Source organism: Vombatus ursinus, unplaced genomic scaffold (genome assembly GCF_900497805.2).
Source record: "Vombatus ursinus unplaced genomic scaffold, bare-nosed wombat genome assembly UNPS02014770.1, whole genome shotgun sequence".
In the NCBI taxonomy this organism is placed as follows: Eukaryota; Metazoa; Chordata; class Mammalia; order Diprotodontia; family Vombatidae; genus Vombatus; species Vombatus ursinus.
Genome location: NW_020954548.1, coordinates 10,777,788 through 10,797,986, shown reverse-complemented (window position 1 = coordinate 10,797,986; position 20,199 = coordinate 10,777,788). Strand labels below are relative to the sequence as shown.

General features: G+C 37.4%; 1 protein-coding gene across 2 annotated transcripts in view; it reads left to right on the top strand.

Moving 5' to 3' along the window:
* Nucleotides 1-20,199, top strand: part of ADAMTSL1 (ADAMTS like 1) — a 397,281-nt gene that overhangs the window by 180,934 nt on the left and 196,148 nt on the right. For both annotated transcript variants that reach the window (XM_027862672.1, XM_027862671.1), the window contains exons 8-9: nt 2,747-2,858; nt 9,575-9,713. In XM_027862672.1, the coding sequence (XP_027718473.1) occupies nt 2,747-2,858; nt 9,575-9,713 (251 nt within the window). The remainder of the gene's footprint in view (nt 1-2,746; nt 2,859-9,574; nt 9,714-20,199) is intronic.

Below are 20,199 nucleotides of genomic sequence, written 5' to 3'. Positions count from 1 at the left end.
AAATGCCAAAATAATCTCATTTGCCATCTACCATATTTCCCTAAATATTAATGCAAAGTCAGTTCACTATACTGCCTAATAATCTTTAAAAACTATTTTCACCTCATTGTATTGCTGTGAGTCAAGGAACATAACAGTGTCCAAGGAATTTAAAATAAATATCACACAGAGGACCATGGAGAAGGCATATGTTGGGTGTGAGCAGGATCCAACATGAAAAATAAGGGACTTTGAAGAAAAACAAGAAGAAAAGATATCATCAGAGCGTGGGATGATGTGTAGACAGCCTGAGTGCTCCTCTGGAATCCCATTCCTGATGTCAAGTGAAAGTGAGGCAGGCCCCCAGCATGTTGGATGGACCCCTTGTGGCAAACTTATTTGAGGCTGCTGACAAGAGGCACATAGGATAGACGGGCCTGGTTAGATTATAACCTGCTTCACTGGAAGGAACACCCAAATTGATGAGATCACTGTTCCATTTGAAGACTTAAGTATCCATAAGACTAAAGCAAACAAAGCAAAAAACCCAAAAAATTTTGTTTATTTGAATCCTTTCTCTAGAGCACTAACACATATACAACATCAGCATTTTTTGGTCAGTATATTTTTTTTATGTAGTATTTTTTTAAAATCCTTCTAAAACTAGGGTTTCATCCCATAGGTGCTCACTGACACTTTTTCTCAGCTCTTGCAATGTAAGATAACTCCCAGGGAATCATGGGAAGGACTTACCACAGTGCCATTTTTTCTCTTCTTTTCAGACCAATAGAGAAACTGGAAAATAGAACAATTGCCTTAGGACAAGTCTTCTCTCAGGGAAGCTGCTTTTATATCCTCCATACTGTTGATATAAAAACTCTATGACCTTTGCTTTTCTATTCTTCTTTTTTTTTTTTTACTATAAATCAAATTCTTTTACATTTATAATGTCTCTTAGCAGCCCTCTACAGATTGTTTGTTCTTTTTTGGTGTGAACAAATTTGAGGGTTTTTTTTTGTTTCTTCGTTTGCTTGTTTGCTTGTTTTTTTCCCAAAAAGGAAAAGTAAATTCTCCCTGTGTTTTTTTGTTTCTATTTGTGCAAATCAGAGCCATCATCTACCAGCTCTCCGGATGATAGTCACTCATATCCCAAGGGAGCTATAGGCTTTTGTGAGCTAAAAATGATCCTTTTTAAAACATGTGATTAACACAATCTCCCAAAGCAAGTAATTAGGATATTTTATTTCTAACTCACAAGATTGACTGATATTATTCTGTAGGAAAGGTTTCCTCATTGTTGAGAACCCTGTATTTCCACAGCTGTATTTTTTTAATAGAGAATTTACATCATTGTTTATTCTTAATAAAAAAGAATACCCTGCCCCTCAGTAGAGCAAAATTCTTATGGACCTGGAATCACCTACAAGTTCTCCTCTTCCTTGTTTCCCTTTAGAATATTTTCTGATGGACTTTCCATTTTTCTTTCCAGTTTCTAGAAAACGCATCTAGGCTTCATCTTCTTTTATTTTCTCTCCCTTTTTTTTTGTCTCCCTTTTTTTGTTCTGATTTTGTCCTCTTATTTCCCCCTTTTGTAGCTGATGTTTATGTGTATTCTCAGCTTTTAATACAAAGAGTAGGAACACATCCCATGTTATCCCCCAGGGTCGATGTACTCTGGGCAGAGAGAAAATAAGTATTATGTCACTAGTGCTTAGGCTTTGATAATTTGCTGGCCCCATGAACTCTCTCCAAAGCAGCAAAAAAGCATTGAAGGGGACAAAAGCCTGCAGAATGTTTGGGTTGAGAACCAGATAAGCCACAGCATCTGGAGAGCATTTATGGATTAAACTAGACATAGGACAACAAACAAAAATTAAAGGAAACAGATCTTGCCAGTGTTTAGATATCCATCTTACTCACATCTCTGATAATTGTGGAATCACCATAATTGAACTTTACCTCAGTACTCAATGTGGTATGTAAGAAAGTGGAAGTGACAATTTGTAAGATGAGGCCAGAAAGAATAGCTGGATATGACCAAATACAGAAGAAACCCATGCTTTGGGGGAAGGAAGGAAGGAAGGAAGGAGGGAGGGAGGGAGGGAGGGAGGGAGGGAGAGAAGAAAGAAAGAGAAGGAAAGAAGGCAAGAAAGAAAGAAAGAAAAAAGGGAGGAAGGGGGGAGGAAACATATATTTATTAAATGCCTGCTGTGCACTAGGTAGCATGCTAAGCACTTTACAAACGTTATTGTTGTTTATCTTCACAACCCTGAAAGAGAAATGCTATTATTATTCCCATTTTACAGGTGAAGAAACAGAGGCAAACAGCAGTTAAGTGACTTGCCCAGGGTCATACAGCTAGTAAGTGTCTGAGGCTAGATTTGAACTCAGATCTTCCCAACTCCAGGCCCAGTAATCTATCCACTCTGCCACCTAGCTGCCTAACAATACACTTAAATTAAATAATACTATTTAAGGTGATTAGAGATTAATTTTTTAAGATATCCAAAATTTTAAAAGATCAAAGATTTCAAGAAAATGAAAAATATCCTCATGTTTTACTTTAAAAGATGACATCAGCAACCCTAGATTCTCTACAAAATATGGAATCAAGAAGATTTCCATAGCTGATTTTCAATAGTTAGCCAAACAGCTGACTGAGAAATGTAGGGAAAACAAGATCCCACTGTGCTTATTTTTTTGCTGATTTCCCCCTTCTAACCATCTGCCCACCATACTTCTACCACTGTCATTTTGTCTCTTTCAGGTCCACAATGCCGGGGCTGCTGATAGCACTGTTCAGTTCATCTTTTATCAGCCCATCATACACCGGTGGAGAGAGACTGATTTTTTCCCTTGCTCAGCAACCTGTGGAGGAGGTAATAGCATTCATTCAGCTAAGAAAGAATTGACTACTGTGGACAAATAATGATTTGCCAAAGGGAAAAACTTGGTGTTATGGTTTAATTATCTTCTTTGTATGAAGGCAAAGTACTCCTACATAAGAAGGATTATGACCTCTTTTAAGATATCCTTTCTTTCTGGAGGGGAAGTTTTATTTTGTTTATTTTAATAGAAGAAAAGCCCTTTGGTTCAGGATGAGGCTTAATTTGCTTTGGTTTGTGTTGACATTAAGTTAAATTGCTGAGGTGTGTACAATGAATTCTAGGTCTCTGATTCTGAAGTGAGTAAATTGACTATTTAGGATCACAGCATATAGATTCCAAAGGGAATCAGATGCTATCCTCCCCAAGTTCATCATGTTGCATATGAGGAAACTGAGACCTAGAGAAGGGTAACAGGTAACTAAAGAGCAAGGCTGAGATTGGACCCTGATACCCAGTCTCCAAATTGAAATAAATTCATTAATTCAAGTAATAAGCAAACTCTTTCCAGGGTACAAATTACATTTATTATTAGAAATCAGAATCCTTGAGGAACGGATTAGGCTATTTTGCAAAGGCAAGAAAGGTATATTTTTGTAAAACTCATTTCCAACTATTTGGTGCACCTTCATGTATTATAGGGGAGAACCACTGAAAACTAACATGTACTCTGGTTCCGAAGGAAATGTGGAAAAACATATTAAATTCATAACATAGAACAGCTATTCAAATATACCTTTAAGTGCTTCTACTCTCTTGTTAAAAACATTAATTCAACATTTTGAGAATTTCAATAGAGTAATTCCAGTTGATCTGTCTACTCTGAACATGAAAATGCTTTGTTTAAAGATGAATGGCCAATAATTTGATATTTCTTAGAACTTGATATTTTGTTGCATTTAACTGTATTAATGACTAACAGAGGAAATAATTTCACTGAAGAAAAATTGAAAAAAACTTTGGAGATTTTCCTTTTTAAATGAGAAACATGCTTAGTGAAAATGGGCGGTTTCTTCCCATGCCTTCTGTATCAGTGCTTAGTCGGTAGAGCACTAATCGGTCTTGCACTCTAGAGGACCTGGATTCAAATACTGTATATGACACTCACTAGATATATGATCATGGACAAGTCATTTAACCTCTCTGAGTTCCAGTTTCCTCATCTGTAAAATGGGAATAATAATGTCTGTGGTCCATAGGGATCATTTTAAGGCACATAAGTAACATATGCAAAGTGTTCTGCAAAATTGAAAGAACTTTCTAAGTGTCAGTTATTATTGTAAGATGTAAGGCTGATGGCTGGATATTACTATAGTAACCATGAAATATGGATTAGCCTTTTCTTTTGTCCAAAACCAAAGGGCAGAAACAAGAACAGTCCATGGAAGTTGCAAAGAGGTAAAACTAGGCTTTCTAACAATTAGAGCTGTCCAAAATAGGAATGGCTTGCCCTGGTGAGTGGTGGGTTCCTCTTCCCTGGAGGACTTTAGAGTGTAGAAGACTACTTGTCAGGTGTAGTACAGTGGTACTGTGGGAGGCAGAAGATGGGAGGGGCACAGGAATTCCTTTCAAGTATGGGTTGGACTAGGTGAAAACCAAGATCCCCTCCAGTTCTCAGATTGTATGACCTGCGTCTTGCTGTCAAATAAAATAGTAAGTGTTACAAGGAGATCTCAGTTTCTCCTCTATTAAAGAACCAGACTGGACAAATATTTTCTAAAATCCCTTAATATATACATATTATTGACATGCTAATTTATTTATTATTTATTATTCACATACAAATATTCTCTCAGGTCCCTTAATTATTAATATACAAACTTATTATTTCTTATCATTCATATACAAATATTCTCTAAGGCCCCTTAACAATAACATTATTTGATTCTAATCCTTATACATTTTATTTAAAATACAGTTGCCATTTCAGTCCTTTCTCGTATTTTAAAAAACATTGTCATCTGAGCATTGGAATCACTTATTCTTGTCCAACAGCTGGATCCCCATAGCACTTTGTATAGCTCTTGTGACATCTGTTCTGTCTTGTACTGAAGCTGTGTTCTTGCCTTAGTCCCCACAATTATCATCCCTGCCCACTCCTAGATAATAAGATTTCTGGTAGGTAGATGGTGAAGAGAACAGAATGCTGAGTCTGGAGTGAGGAAGACATGTGTTTAACTCATACTTACCAGCTGTGTGACCTTGGACAAGTCACTTACATTTGTTTGCCTAAGGAGTATTAGATAATATAGTTGTCTTATTAAAGTGTTATTAATATGGCAATTTCAGATTTGCAAAGTGCCCTACATATGCTATCTCATTTCATCCCTACAACAACCTAGTAGTTCCTATCATTACCCCCATTTTATAGATGAGGAAACTGAGATCAAGAACTGTCTTATTCTAGTAAAAACTGTTTTAATCAAGTAAGGAGCTGGACCCTAAGTCTCTGCCAGATGACAGTCTATTGAATGAACTAAGAATGTTTAACCTGGAGAATACTCATGGAGTGTCATGATAGCTATCATCAAGTACTTATGATCAAAGATTTAGATTTTGAAGAGGATTGTAGAGGTCATCTGCTCCAACCCTTTCTTTGTATATATCAGACAGAGAAGTCAAGTGACCTCACCACAGTCATATGGGTGATTCAGTATGGGCAGATTCAGGAATAAAATTCAGATGCTGTAATTCTAAATCCAACCAGACTTCTTATAGATGCTTTCAAATAACCCCTAAGACTTTGTAAAAGCTGTTTTAACTACAACTTCTTCCCCAGGGGAAAGTAGGTTGCAGCCATCTTTTTAAAAACCATTGTATTCTTTAAGAAAATATGGCGTCCTTGATCTTCATCTTCTAATCCTTCTCTCTTTGCCCTTGGTTCATACTTCCTTGTGTTATTTCACACTGCTCTTCCACCTTCTCCAGGACATTTCTCCAACAATCATCCCCTTTTTCTCATACATCTTCATATCTTCTCTCTACCAACTCTTTCCATATCCTGAAGTCTCTCCACTACTGAAATAGCTTTCATTTTTTTTCCCTTCTAGCTCATCTATCTACTGTCCCATGATCTTCCTCCCAATCACTGCTAAACTTCTTGAAAAAAGAAGTCTCATGCCTCCTTTTCATCACTACCCACTCATTCTCTTCTCTTGACCCTTTGAAATAGAGTTTCTGCTCCCCCCCCACACACAACTAAAATTGTTCTCTCAAAGATCACCAGTGGACTTCCTAATTGCCAAATCTTATAGCTATTTTTTTTTCAGCCCTCACCTTCTGTGACTTCTGTTGCAGCTTCTGACATGGGTGATCACTCCTTTGACAATATCCTCTCTTCCTTTAGCTGAAGATACCATGCTTTCTTGGGTCTATTCCTATCTCACTAACCATTTCCTGTCTTCCTTGGCAATTTCATTGACTCCTACTTTCCCTGTACAGATGCCTCCAAGTCTGTATCTAAATTGTAACAGGGTAAGGTAGGGGTTGGCAGCCAAATCCTGCCCACTGCTTATTTAGCTCCTTCTTAGCTTCTTTTTATTGTTGTTCAGTTGTGTCTGAGTCTTTGTGACCCCATTTGGGGTTCTCTTGGCAAAAATATTGGAGTGGTTTGCCATTCACCTTTCTAGTTCATTTTACAAATGAGGAAACTGAGGCGAACAGGGTTGTCAAGTGACTTGCTCAGGGTCACACAGCTTGTAAGTGTCTGAGGCCAGATTTGAACTCAGGAAGATGAGTCTTCCTGACTCCAGACCAGGCACTCTATCCACTTCAGACACATAATTATTGAGATTCAGGGGCACCCCAAAATGTTGAGGTGCCTGGTATATGTGTGGTAGAGTTGTCTCAAAAGAATTCGCTCAGGCTGTCTCCAAATCAAGTAAAGGCATTTATTCCGGGTAACAGAACACACCAAGCAGGTTCCTCCACCCCTTAAGGGAGACACAGTTTAAAGGGAGTGGGGGGGGGGGGAAGCACAGCTCCTCAAGGGAGACTTCCACTTCTTAATAGAGACAGCAGCTCCTTAAAAGAGAGTGCAGAGCCCCTCTCCCCCACACCCAGGGAGACAGCCTGCTTCAGGGAGGTGGCTCCTTAGGGGAGTCTCCCACTAGCCAGGAGAAGCTAGGGATTTTTATACATGAAAACCTTCTGTGGGCTGGGAGATGAGGTAAGGAAGGACCTAGAGACCCTAGGCAAGAGGGTGGGGGTAGTTCACAGTTTTGAGGGTATTTAGGCACTTTATTACTCCATTGTTCAGTCCATTTGACCAGGGTGGGGGAGCCCCAGTTAGTTTGGTATTTCATTGACCAGCCTACTTGAATCTCATTATCTCCCAAAGTGGCTTTAAGTGGTACTTAAGATAATGGGTTTCTCATTTACCAGTCTATTTGAATCTCAGCAGCAGGCACTTAATAAATGTTTGTTAACTGACTGATAAAATGAGACCAATATTATTTTTTTTCATTTTTTTATTAATTTATTTACTTTTAGTTTTCAACATTCACTTCCTTAAGATTTTGAGTTTTAAATTTTCTCCCCCTCCCACTTCTTACCCCCCCCAAGATGGAGTACAATCTGATATAGGCTCTACATATACATTCATGCTAAGCATATTTTCCCATAAGTTATGATGTAAAGAACATTTAGAACTAATGGGAGGAACCACGAGAATGAAGCAATAAAACAACAAAGGAAAAGGAGAGCAAATAGTATGCTTCCATATACATTCAGACTCCATATTTCTTTCTCTGGGTGAGGATAGCAATTTCCATCATCAGTCTTTTGGAGTTGTCTTAGATTCTTGCATTGCTGTGAAGATCCATGTCTATCAAAGTCAGTCATCCCATAATGTGGCTGTTGCTGTGTATAGTGTTCTCCTGGTTCTGCTCATTTCACTCTTCGTCAGTTCATGTAAGTCTTCCCAAGTTTTTTTGAGGTCTGCCTGCTCATCACTTCTTATAGCACAATAGTATTCCATTACATTTATATACTACAACTTGTTTAGCCATTCCCCAATTGATGGGCATCACCTCAATTTCCAATTCTTTGCCACCACAAAAAGAGCTGCTATAAATATTTTTGTACATGTGGGTCCTTTTCCCATTTTTATGATCTCTTTGGGATACAGACCTAGGAGTGGGAATGAGACCATTATTAGATTATGCTTGAAGACATTGTCTTCATTTCAAGTCTGTCTCTGGCCTCAAAAATCATACCTACATACAAAAAAGCTAGAATGGAAGTTTGAGGAATTTTGTGATATAGCCAAGCTTGGTATATAGCCAAATGATTATTTTAGACTGAAAATAGATTTATTATACTCCTTTATTTAACTACATCTACATCAATATTTTGTCATTTTTATTTCTTGATACTCTAGATTTCCAAATATTTTTACTGCTAAGTTCCTTGAGAGTAGGTAGGAATTGTTCATTTATTGTTTTTTCATCCCTGTCACCTAGTGCTTTGTATGTCTTAAGTGTTTAATAACTGCTTGTTAATTGATTGATTCACTAATTCTCCCTAAGAATGATGTCAGAGGTCAAGACCAGGACTTGTATCATAATGCAATTAAGGGCAAGACTGTTTAGGAAGAGTATGTACATTGGTAGAATAAAAGGTTAGGGACATTTTAAAAAGTAGAATACCATGAAGAGAGACCTAAGGATGTTGTGAAGTATGGTTATTTATTATGAACTTTATTCTTCCTGGTGACCAAGTCACCAAGGAGACAGATTAATTACTTTGATGCATCATTAAGGTGATGCCTTGTTGAGGTCATAGATTAAATGGGTGGTTAATTAGCAAGGCTTTGCCCAGTACCTGCTGTGTGCAACACACTATATCAGATTATTGGAATTTGCAAAAGAAACACAAGACATAGTCCTTGTTCCCTTGAAAACTCACAATCTAATTACGGCTTTACAAATTATTTATTCAAGCAGCAACAAACATTTATTAAACCTGCCTTGCACCACACACTGTGCTGGATACTGGAAGAAATATAAATTCCATTAACTTCAACAAGCATTTTTTAAACACCTACTATAACATCTACTAGGGGCCATGGGAATGCAAAGAAAAAAACAAACAAATAAACAAAAGCAGCTCCTGCTTTAAGGAGTTTACACTCTGGCAAAGAGGATTCACAGACAAATAAATATAATGCAAATGTGAAAGAGAAATAAATAAACAAAGTATTATGGGTTCAGATCAAGGAGAGATCACTCTTCTCTCAGGGAGAGAAGGAAAGGCATGAAATGCCTAATCTTTCACCTGGGCCTCCAAGGATGGGTGGGATTTCAAAAGGTAGAGAGTCTAAAGAGTACAATGCAATGGAGTGTAGAGAGTGAGTGAGTCTTCTGGGATCCTTAGGTCACCGGTTCAATTCCAGCTTGAAAAAATTCCTCAGGAAACTCCATAAATATGAATTCCACAGAACTGTGTTGAACGGACCCACCATTTACTAATATAAAATTATTAAAGCAGTGGAATAAATGGTTAAATGTGAGTTTCATGGAATTGTATTGAATGAACTGGTCATTTATTAATGTAGAACTATTAAAGCAGTGTAATAAATGGTTGGTACAGTAAAGAACAAACATGCTTCTCAAAATACCTAATGCCCAAGTAACTCAAATACAAGAATAATTTGTCTTGATGTGTCTGCTACGTTACTTGAACTTGTCTGGATGATTTGAATGTTGCAGGTTACCAGCTGACCTCGGCTGAGTGTTATGATCTGCGGAGCAGCCGGGTTGTAGCAGATCAGTACTGCCACTATTACCCAGAGAACGTCAAACCCAAACCAAAGCTTCAAGAGTGTAACTTGGACCCCTGTCCTGCCAGGTCAGTCCACTCTGATAAGTGGTTTAAAGTAAGTGGAAATCCAGTTGTAATAATTATCTTAAAAGAAAAAGACAGCCCATGATTCAAAATGTTTTCGTGTGCACTAAACCTGCAAGTGGAATGTCCACACTGAACCTTGTAGCAGGAGTATCTGAGGGTCATTTCCAGACTGGTACTCAGTGCAATCTGATAATCCACAGGGAAAGGGATCTCAGTAGATTTTTGTTGACATTATATATTTCACTTTGGTTTCTTTATTCATCTGCCTCATATGACACTTAATAATGAATGACTCTTAGACTATTCCTGGTACAGTGTTCTCAGAAACATCCAGACCATAGCTTTTTCTCATCTTGGTCAGCATGATGAGAAAAGACCTAGTTTCTGGCCCTTGGCCAAGCACACACCCCACACATAAATATACTTCCCTGACAGATCTAACCAAGAGATAGACTCAAAACAATTCTTAGAATAGCCAAAGGACCAGAGATTTAGAGTCAGAAAGGACCTCAAAGGACGTCTAAGTCCAACCCCTCATTTTACAGATAAGGAAACTGAGCCTCACAGAAATTAAGGTTTTGCTACACGTGAACAGATTCAGGCTTAGACAATGACTGAAAAATTGCCAAGTTTTTAATTCAGTGGATTCAAGGATGACATCTGCATTCATGGTTTCCTTTTTCTAACCATAATTTTGCTACCTCCTTCTAACTTGTTTGGAAGACAAAGAGCAAGCCTGGTGAATGAAATGCCACTAGGAATGAGTGGTCATCTTCCTAAGGGTAGAGAGAATAATTTTCTTGAAAGTGGCATTTGAAATTGAACCCCTTCCTGTTGTTTCTTTGCCAGAATTTAAGTTAATTATTCTCAGCTTCTGAGAAAGAATGTTAAAAACCAACAACCTTCTCAACCCTACAATTCGAGTCATGAACTCATATAGTGGGGTTGAATAAATGGACTTCTCAAATCTCAGGGGTATAAAAAAGGTGCTATTTTTTCCTGTGCTACTTTTTTTTTAAAGACATAAGCTACCAATCACTTAACATATAAAAAATGATACTTTGAACTATTAAAAAAAAAGTTGCAGGATTGATGTGAATACAAAATAGTTCTATCTTTAGAAATGTTCTTTTGGACCCAACATAACTTATTTCTTAGGTTTCCTCCACCATTTGAAATAGTAAATTCTACATATGATCTAATGCCTCAGTTTCTGTCATTAATCATGCCACCTAAGTAAAACATCATAATGAACTCAGAAGAAAATATTTTCATTAACTAAAACTCCAAAGAACTGATATTTGACAACCACAAGAGTAAAGGTGGTTGGAAGTTTATTTTCATATATTACATCAGAAAATTTAAAAAAACGGGTCCACTTGAAGAAATGAATATGGTGTGAAAAATTGGATAGAGTGTGAAAATTATGTTCTAGCTGTTTTATTTGGGAAATCTTGACATTCAGAAATTTTATTATCCAAGATATTTGAGTAAGAAGAATCTTTATCATCCATATACAACCTCATTGCAAAAGTACTTCCCCTTAAACTCACAGCTGCAACAAGAAGACTAATGATGAGGCGTATAGGAGCTTTTGGTTCAGATAGATAGGTCAGTCTGACAGGAGACAAGCATTACACAGTTAGCCCTGAAATTCTGAAATAGTTCAAACTCCCAAAGAATTTGACATGCTTTTCTGGGAGATCCATTTCTCCCAACTAAGAAGAAATAGCAAAGACCAAATGGTCACAGAGGGATAGTTTCAACATTAAAGGATTTTATGATAATTACACTTTAAGAAAATAAATACAATCAGAAAAAAATAACATTCATTTTTTCTGGCCATTGATTCTTATATGCTCTTCTCTGTTGGAGTAGAATTTTTGGCCTATTCCTTATTATCCAAAAGCAAAGCAATTCTGCATTGAAAGAAGCTTACATGTGAAATTTATGCCCTTTCTATTTCCCATGTTATTTTTTAAAATCTGCCACCACACATGTATAAATGTTAGGACAGGTGGTGGTGCAAAAAAAAAAAGTAAGGGAGGAAAAACAACTTAGAGACAGATGTCAGGAAGCAGGGTTTTTTTTTTTTAATTCAAGAAATAATTAGGCAAAGCTGTAAAAATTAAGAGCTGTACTAGAGGGAGAAAATAATTGAGAAGGGAGCCATTCTGTTCTGAGATCAAGCATTGCCTTCAGGTAATACTATGAAATTCATCAAATTCTATTCTATAGTAAAGGTTAAGATCATTATCTGGGACAGACTCCATCCAGTGATCTCAGTAACAGTCCATACCCCTTCCTGTCACATATTATTGCAGACTCAAACCCTTCCTAGGTTGCCTTCTAGCTAATAAAGCAATCAGGGGAAAGGAGCACAAAAAGATGTGTCTAGGTGGCCAGTCAAAAGATTCACAAAAGTAAAATGTTGGGATTGTCAGTTCTAATAAAAATCATATATTTCTGAATTTTTTAAGTTTCCATGTATCATTTGAGAGATCACCAAGAGAGCAAGGAAAAGAGGTACTTTTTGTTGAAAAACATACTTAAAGTTCTTAGTTCAAGCCCTACCTTTGCAGGTTACTACCTTTGTGATCAAGGCCTCAGTTTTCTTATCAATAAAAGGAGAAAAGTGGTCCCTTTTCAGCCCAAAATTCTATGACTGTAAATATTGCAAATTCTTTACTTTTATCCTCATAGTATCCTTAGCACCATGAACAGATAAATAACTTCTACCGAGCCTCCATATTTAATGTCTAACTGAGGCATAAGGAAGGCAGAATGGTATAATGGAAAGAATCTTGGACTTGGAGTCAGTTCTAATCTGTTCTGTTGATTTTACTATCTGTATGACCTCCTGCAAGTAGCCTCTTGCAGCCTCAGTTTCCTTTTCTGTAAAATGAGGAAATCAGACCAGATGACCGCTGAAGTTGATCCAAGCTGTAGATCCTATGAACCTGTGGTTTCCCCTGGAGCACTTACTAGTGATGTTGTCGGTCTTTTTTTACCGTATGTTCCCTTTTCCTTTGGTGCTCTCCCCTGTTCCTTTGATGTTTTTTTTTTCTCACTGTATTTTTTGGCATGTCTTTTTTTTTTTTTCTTTCTCCCCTGCCTTATGTCCATCAGTGACATCCGTGGTTATAGTGTAGGCCTACCAGTAGCCCTTTTGACTAGGGAAGTTGCCAACATCCTAGTCAGATCCAAAGTGGTCTTTTTTTCTGGACTGAATTTTTGCTTAGAAAGCTTTGCTCTGTAACAGCAGTAACATACCAAAACATGGCCCCATCTTACATGTTGTTTGTCAGACTTCACAGTCCACCATCTAAACTGTGACCAGGGAATGCCATCATCACCTGACGAAGGGATTAGCACTGAAATGGAAGTTTAGCACCAAGCTCCTGTGGGTCTTCACAGTGATCAGTACCACCTCTCCCCATCAGATGTTCTTCTGGGTGAACATCTGTTCACATCTATTTTCTGATGATTCCTGAACATAACTAGAACTTCCCCCAAACGTGTATTTTGCCCATGCTTTTAGTTTAGCTAACTGGTGACTTGCTTAAATTCCATTTGAGATGCTGCATAGGAAACAGTGGGACAAGATTGGTCTTCTAGGAATTATGAACATCACCTTCTGCACTGACCTTAGTCTCAAATACTTTTTAGGACAACTGCACTAGACAGCAGTTTTCCAAGGTTTATGAGACAGGCTATGAGAATAACAGAGCAGTCACCCTTTTTCCCTTCTTTGGCATGAGATCCTCATTCTGAATCCAAGTCAAGGAAGGGGGGATTAAATTGGTAATTGTTGGACAAGTGAAAAAAGCTCTCACTCATCACACTATCATCCTCATCATCACTAGCAAACAACTCTGTTTCTAACAGCAAACTGTATCCAGATTTCCCCTTTCCTCAGGAATTTAAAAAGAAGCAGACATAGACTAATACCCAAACTTGCATGCCCTGGATGGCTGTACACTATGATTCCAAATGGTCTCACTGGCCTTTTTGTGCTGACATGCCTCATTTAGTTTTCCTCTAAATTACATTAATTATTCCTAGCAAGGCACACAATAGAGACATGGGTAACAAAGTGGACTCCAAGAGTGATATTTTTTAAAAACATTTTCTTATAATGAGTATTATATCATAGAACCCTGGAAACATCACTAACCAGGAGTCAGGTTCTGATCTCAGATCTGCCATTAGTTGTGTGCCTTGGATGGGTCATTTCATTTCTCTGGGCCTCCATTTCCTCATCTGTAAATTAAGAGGATTGGATTAGAAGATCTCTGATCTTTAAGCTTCAGTAATTTATCATTGCAGTTACCTGTATTAGTCCTTTGGACAGCAAAAGACAAAGAAGTCTTGCAAACTGTGTTCCAGTGAGTCATATCTGTGAGACTTTGAAAAATAAACAAATCAGTTGACTATATCGTAAGGATCCCAGTATCTCAAGTCCACAACCAATAGATACTCCCACTCCAGGCTCTATTTGTTAGGCTACAGAATCCATCAGTATTTACTTATCAATAGTAAAAAGTAAAAAATAATAATTTGTGTAATGAACTCCTCTAACTCTCATGCCTAAAGGAGGTCAGTGACTTGATATAATGAGTAGATTATACCCAAGATGAACAGAAGTCAAGAAATATTTTACCTCTTTTTGATTCATTCCTAATTGACACTGAATTCAGAAATCATCACCTCCCTTCCCTTGAGATCATCTTTGCCAGTTTGTAGTTAAAGAGACTATATTTGATTAAGAATGGATAGGAAGCAACCATATGGGCGGTTCTCATATAATTTTTTTTTAACTACACCAGAATTCTGGCACATCTCATTTGTTTGTACAAGGTACATATAAACATAAATTGTCACTAGTCTATTGGCAAGAAACCAAGATACATAGACTCCCAAAGCTAGAAGGTGACATAGTGAATTAAAATGTGGGACTTGGAGCCAAGAAGACCTGAACTTGAATCCTTTCTCAGAATCCTTCTTACTAGCTATGTGACCCCAGGCAAGTTACTTTAACCTCTGTCTGACTCAATTTCCTCATCTACAAAATGGATATAATAATGACACCTATAACACATGATTGTGAGGATCAAATGAGTTAACATATATGAAGTGCCTTGTAAACCACAAAATGCTGTATTAAATATGAGCTGTTATAGTATATTTATCAAGTCCTTCATTTTATAGATTAGAGAACTGGAGCTCAGATTGATGAAGTGATTTGCACAAGGTCAAGCAGTTAATTATGGGCAAAAATAGGAAAAGAGACCAGTCTCCCGTATCACTGCCCTTTTCTACCATACCATTTGATTGTAATCATCCGGAGGGCATTTGCCATAAAGTGGGCTGTACTCGAACCAAAGCAATACTCATTATAACAGTTACTCAATTTGTCTATCATTTTGTGCTTCTAAACACATTTTCACATATTTTTGCCTCATTCAATCCTCACAACCTTTTCAGGTTGATTGAGAAGGAATTATTATTGCCATTTTATAAATGAATAAATTGAGGGACAAAGAGATGAAATGAGCTGCCTGAGGCTACAGAGCTTACTGATGACAGAGCCTTGACTAAAGTAGAGGTCTCCTGCTTCCTCATCTGGTACCCTTTTCACTCTAACAGAAAACCATGCCAAAAAAAATCAACAACCTCAGTTTGATAAACATTTATGAAATGCTGACTTTGTGCCAGATACAGTGCTAAATAAAGACAAAAATGAAATAGTCCCTGACCTCAAGGAGATTACATTCTAGTAAGTAAAATAGGATGACACAGAGAAATGCAGGGTAATTTGAGGAAGGAAATATTAGCAACTAGGAGGATCAGGGGGGACTTCATAGAGGAGGTAGCACCTAGGCTGAACCTCAAAGGAATAATAAGGAGTCTGAATAACAAAGATGAGTATGGAGTTCAGGTACGAGAGAAGTAAGTTGATTGACACTAATCACCAATTCCAGCAGTTTAGTATCATACCAATTTACCCCAAAACTTAATTCCTGGTTTGCTTCATTGGACACATGAAGATTCAACCTCAACATTTCTTACACAGACTCTTATATTTTCTTCAGCCAAAGAAGTGACCAAGACATTAAAATTGACACAGGGAGAAACAAAGCCATCTGGAAAATAAAAGCATTTTTAGTTTGTGGATGTTAATCCCACTTACCCAAGAGAATTGTGGCTATAGAGTTTATTATGACGAAGAGCTTTCAACCTAAGAAAAATAGAAGTCTGCTATTTTACAGATCAAATACTCAAGCAATAGATATGGAACTGCCCTCCTCCATTTTGCAGATGAGAAAACTATTAACCAAAACTATTGCCTAAGGTCACATAAGTTACAAGTAAAAGAGCTGGGATTCATCTCTATGTCTTCTGACTAAAAATCCATCCCTTTTTCTACTATACCACACTGCCTCTCAAAGATAATAAAATTGATCAATAGAACAAGTATTTTCAAGGTTTGTCTAGTTGCCCATAGAAGCATATTTTTCTTGATCTGGTTACAATCAAATCTAGAACAATAAACATTACTGAATGATCATTCTTAATAAAGAAAAAAAAAAGTGTCTTAATCAAGTCCAACCCACATAATGTTGCCCCAAACAAGTTTGTTTCATGATCACTTTATTAAAAACCTCATATCTGCGCTTAGCCATGATGTCCTGAAGCCCTCCTGTAACAGTATACTGCCAGTTGTCCATTAGTGACTTTGTTCTTAGCACATTAATTGTATCCTGAAGCTTTTGACTAGTTAGTAAATAGGCGGGGGGTCTTCCTATACCTGACTGTGATTTATTTGCAGAGTACTTCTCCTTTGTTAGTTTCTTATCTGCTTCCCCAGAGAGATCCCAGCACAGTATCATGGTGCTTGGGTTTGTGCAACATTTAATTCCATTCTCCAGTATTATTGGTTGAATGGAGATGAAGTATAAGATGTATTGATTACCAATTTTGGTTATCTTATTTCCTTGCCCTCCTCACCTTTAAGTGGGAGTTGAGTTGCCCAGGACACTGCTTAAATTGTAGAGTTATAAAGCTACCCAGTAGTAACAGAAAGGGAAAAAAGAGAGAGTCAACCAATCCTTTTCAAAGAGGAGCCTGTGAAGGCCAGCAAGAGGAATATGGGAAGAGCAAGCAACCAGCCTTTCAGCTGCCTTAGTCTTCTCCCTTCTTCCACTCCAACCCATTTCCTTGAAAAAACATGCCACAACTCCCAAACCACCACTTTCACCCCACAACAAACACTACAAAGGCAAAGAATCAAGAACCAAAGAAGCAAGGAAAGGAGGAAGGGTTGGGAAGAAGTACTGTTAATTTGTTTAAAGGTCTTCTCTCCCTCCTTCCTTCTCTGTATTCGCAGTCTATAACATAATTCATTAATTTGGGTCAGCTGCTGTTTTCTTTGTCTCACCCCTGCAGTTCTGACCTCTAGAAATGTAGCTCGTGTAGTAACAGCTCACAACAACAACAACAACTTCAAACACCTGTGGATTTTGTTATGCCAGAATTAGTGTACATGTTCAATAAAAAATGTTGATATCACACCAGAATGAGCTGTGTCCAAAATATTTTCTCAAAGCCAGAGTTCTGCTCTGAAGTGGTGCACAGTCAGTGTTTGGAGCACCAAAGACCCTCCAGGAATGCTGAACCTCCTAAAGACCTCCGAGGAGTTTCTCTCACCCCAACCATATGTGCTCGTTGATTCTCAGTTTCCATTTCTCCCTCTTAATACTTGACTTTAGAGAAGATGAAATGGGATAGTGTTCCATTACTTTTGTGAGGAGCTACATATCTACCTCACATCCCAGAACAGTACCTAATGCTGCCTTTCTCTCTCAACTCCTTTCTCTTCTTATGGGTGACGATGGCTTGAGAAAAGAGCAGTTAAGACAGAGGAAGGAATTTAATTTTTTTCCCTACCTGTCACTGTTCCTTTTTCTTTCTCCCATTCCATATACTGTCATCTATCTTCTCACTCCTCTGTCTTTTCATATTACTCCCTACCACACAATATATTGTTCCTTCTATAGACCGTGCTTTCTTTTTCTGTTTTCTTTTTTTGTTTGTTTGTTTTAGTCAAATATGGTGTGTAAAAACATGACTATCTCCCATAACCAGTTATTTTTCACTGTATATACATATATATGTATGTTTGTGTGTATTTTCTCCCTCTCTATATGTATATACATGCATGTATGTATATGTGTGTACGTGCATATACACACATGTATATATACATTGACATATATATTCCTTTCAAAGAGATCCTATTTTAGCAGTACAACCTATAACAGTATCAGTTCACACACACACACACACACACACACACATACACACAAATGTAGTTTAAACAGAGTAAGAGAAAAAATTCCTAATAGTCCAGGGTGATATCTTTATCATCCTTCTTAAGAACATGCTCTTGGCTTAGGGCAGAGAAACAAAGAAACCCTTAATGATAAACAACAATAAATTAAGTTTAGAGTAAATTGTAGTCTACCATAATGACTGTGACCTGAAATAAAAGGGGCATAACATTAATCCCAGAGGAGATTGGAGTCCACTCTAACATGTATGCATAAACAGTATTAGACAGAGTGCTATTGTTTGGACATCTTCTGTTTTCACAGGTGGCATATAGTCATCTTAAGAGTCTTCAGCACGACCCATGCCATGAAAAGACAAACAGTACTACAGTTTTGCTGGTTCCAAATTTGAAGCTACTATTTTAAATAAAAACAGAAATTCCAAATCCTTCCAAAGTAAAGCCAAGCATCTTGAGATCTGAACACTCTCTTCTAATTCCTTTCTACCCCTCCAGACTACTTCTGTCGATGTTGTTTCATTAGAAAAATTAATCAATACATGATCTGTTACTAGAGGTCTATAAAAGTTTAGTCTAATATCAAAATCTGTTAAGCAAATACCGTAAATATTTTACAAGCAAAAATGCCTCAGTGTACATTTGGGACCTTAAAACTACATGTCAATAAAAATTTAAATCCCAGATAAAATTTGAGTATAATCTCAAAAGCCAATTTGTATTTATTTTTAACTTCTAGTAAGTTGACAGCTGGGATGTTAAATCTAATGGGAAAACATTTTTTTTGGTATGGAAGCAAACAGAAGTTCTTTTAAAACTGAAGAGAAAAAAGGAAGTTGCTTATATCACTTATCTGAAAGAGCTCAACAAATGTAGCTCCTAAGTGAAGATGGAGTGGCTTCCAAATTGAAAAGGAAGGAAGGAAAGAAATAAGCAAGTTCCTTTGCTAATTTTTAGTTGCAGAAAGAAAATAGAATCATAACAGTTAATTCCTTCCCACCCTTCCAGAATCCAGAAGATTCTTACACACAGTAGATTTAATAAGCCTTGGGGAACTAGGCCTGACCAAACCAGGTTTGACCACAATAGCTTTGTCTTAAGATAAGGACAGACCCAGAGGCTCACTACCTTCCCTGGTGCTTTCCCTCCATAAACCATTCAATCGTTTTTCATACAGTCTTTCTTTAATCAACAGATGAAATTTCTCCCTTGCACCATTTTGCCTTTTGTAACTTCTTCAGGAATTACTTGGGCCCTTTTCTCCTTTCCATCTCACCCATTCCATTGCCCAGTCAATGCTGTATTTTATCCTAACCCATAAAAGCCAACTTAAATCATCCCCTTTCTCTGGGTTAGCCACCTAAACAGGATCTACTGGATGGTGGCTGGTGTGTAAGACCTTCTGGAGAATAGAACATTTGCTCTTGAATATTGTCAAGGGTTTCCTTATTACTTTTTGAATTCAAAATAGGTAGGTCTAGGGCTCAAGCATCCATTCCCATAATGCATAGGTGGCATTTGTCAATGGAGATAAAAGAGGTTACCTGCATTACTTTAGCTCCCTATTGGCTTTTGCATCTCCCCTCCTCACCAACAATGAGTAATGAATCCAAGTCTAGTGACTGATCTTCAACAAGGGGTCATTCTTAGAAAATCAGAGGACTTCATTGAATTTGTGTTAAAGTAATGATTAATATAATCTTGGAAGGAGGATCTCTAAAAATGTTTTCCTGATGTCCTTTATGAAGATATCAGAATCTTGAATTGCAAGTCAAAGTGGCCTCACATCTTTGCGACACTGACTTACAGGTTATGCATCTTGCTCCTTTGTCAATTTCAAAGCCTTCAGAATCCCTAGTGTGATATCAAAAGTAGTATAATTATACACGCTCCAGTCATTCTACCTTTGTCTAATAGGGAACTTGGCTTTGATGATTCTTATCTAGTACCTCCAATGACCATTTGCTGTAAAATTGCCAGGGACCAATACTTTTACTGCCCTACCAAGAAAAAGAAAAAGAAATCTATGTATCTATGTATCTATGTATCTATCTACCTACCTATCTACCCATCTATCTATCTATCTATCTATCTATCTATCTATCTATCTATCTATCTATCTATCTATCTATCTAT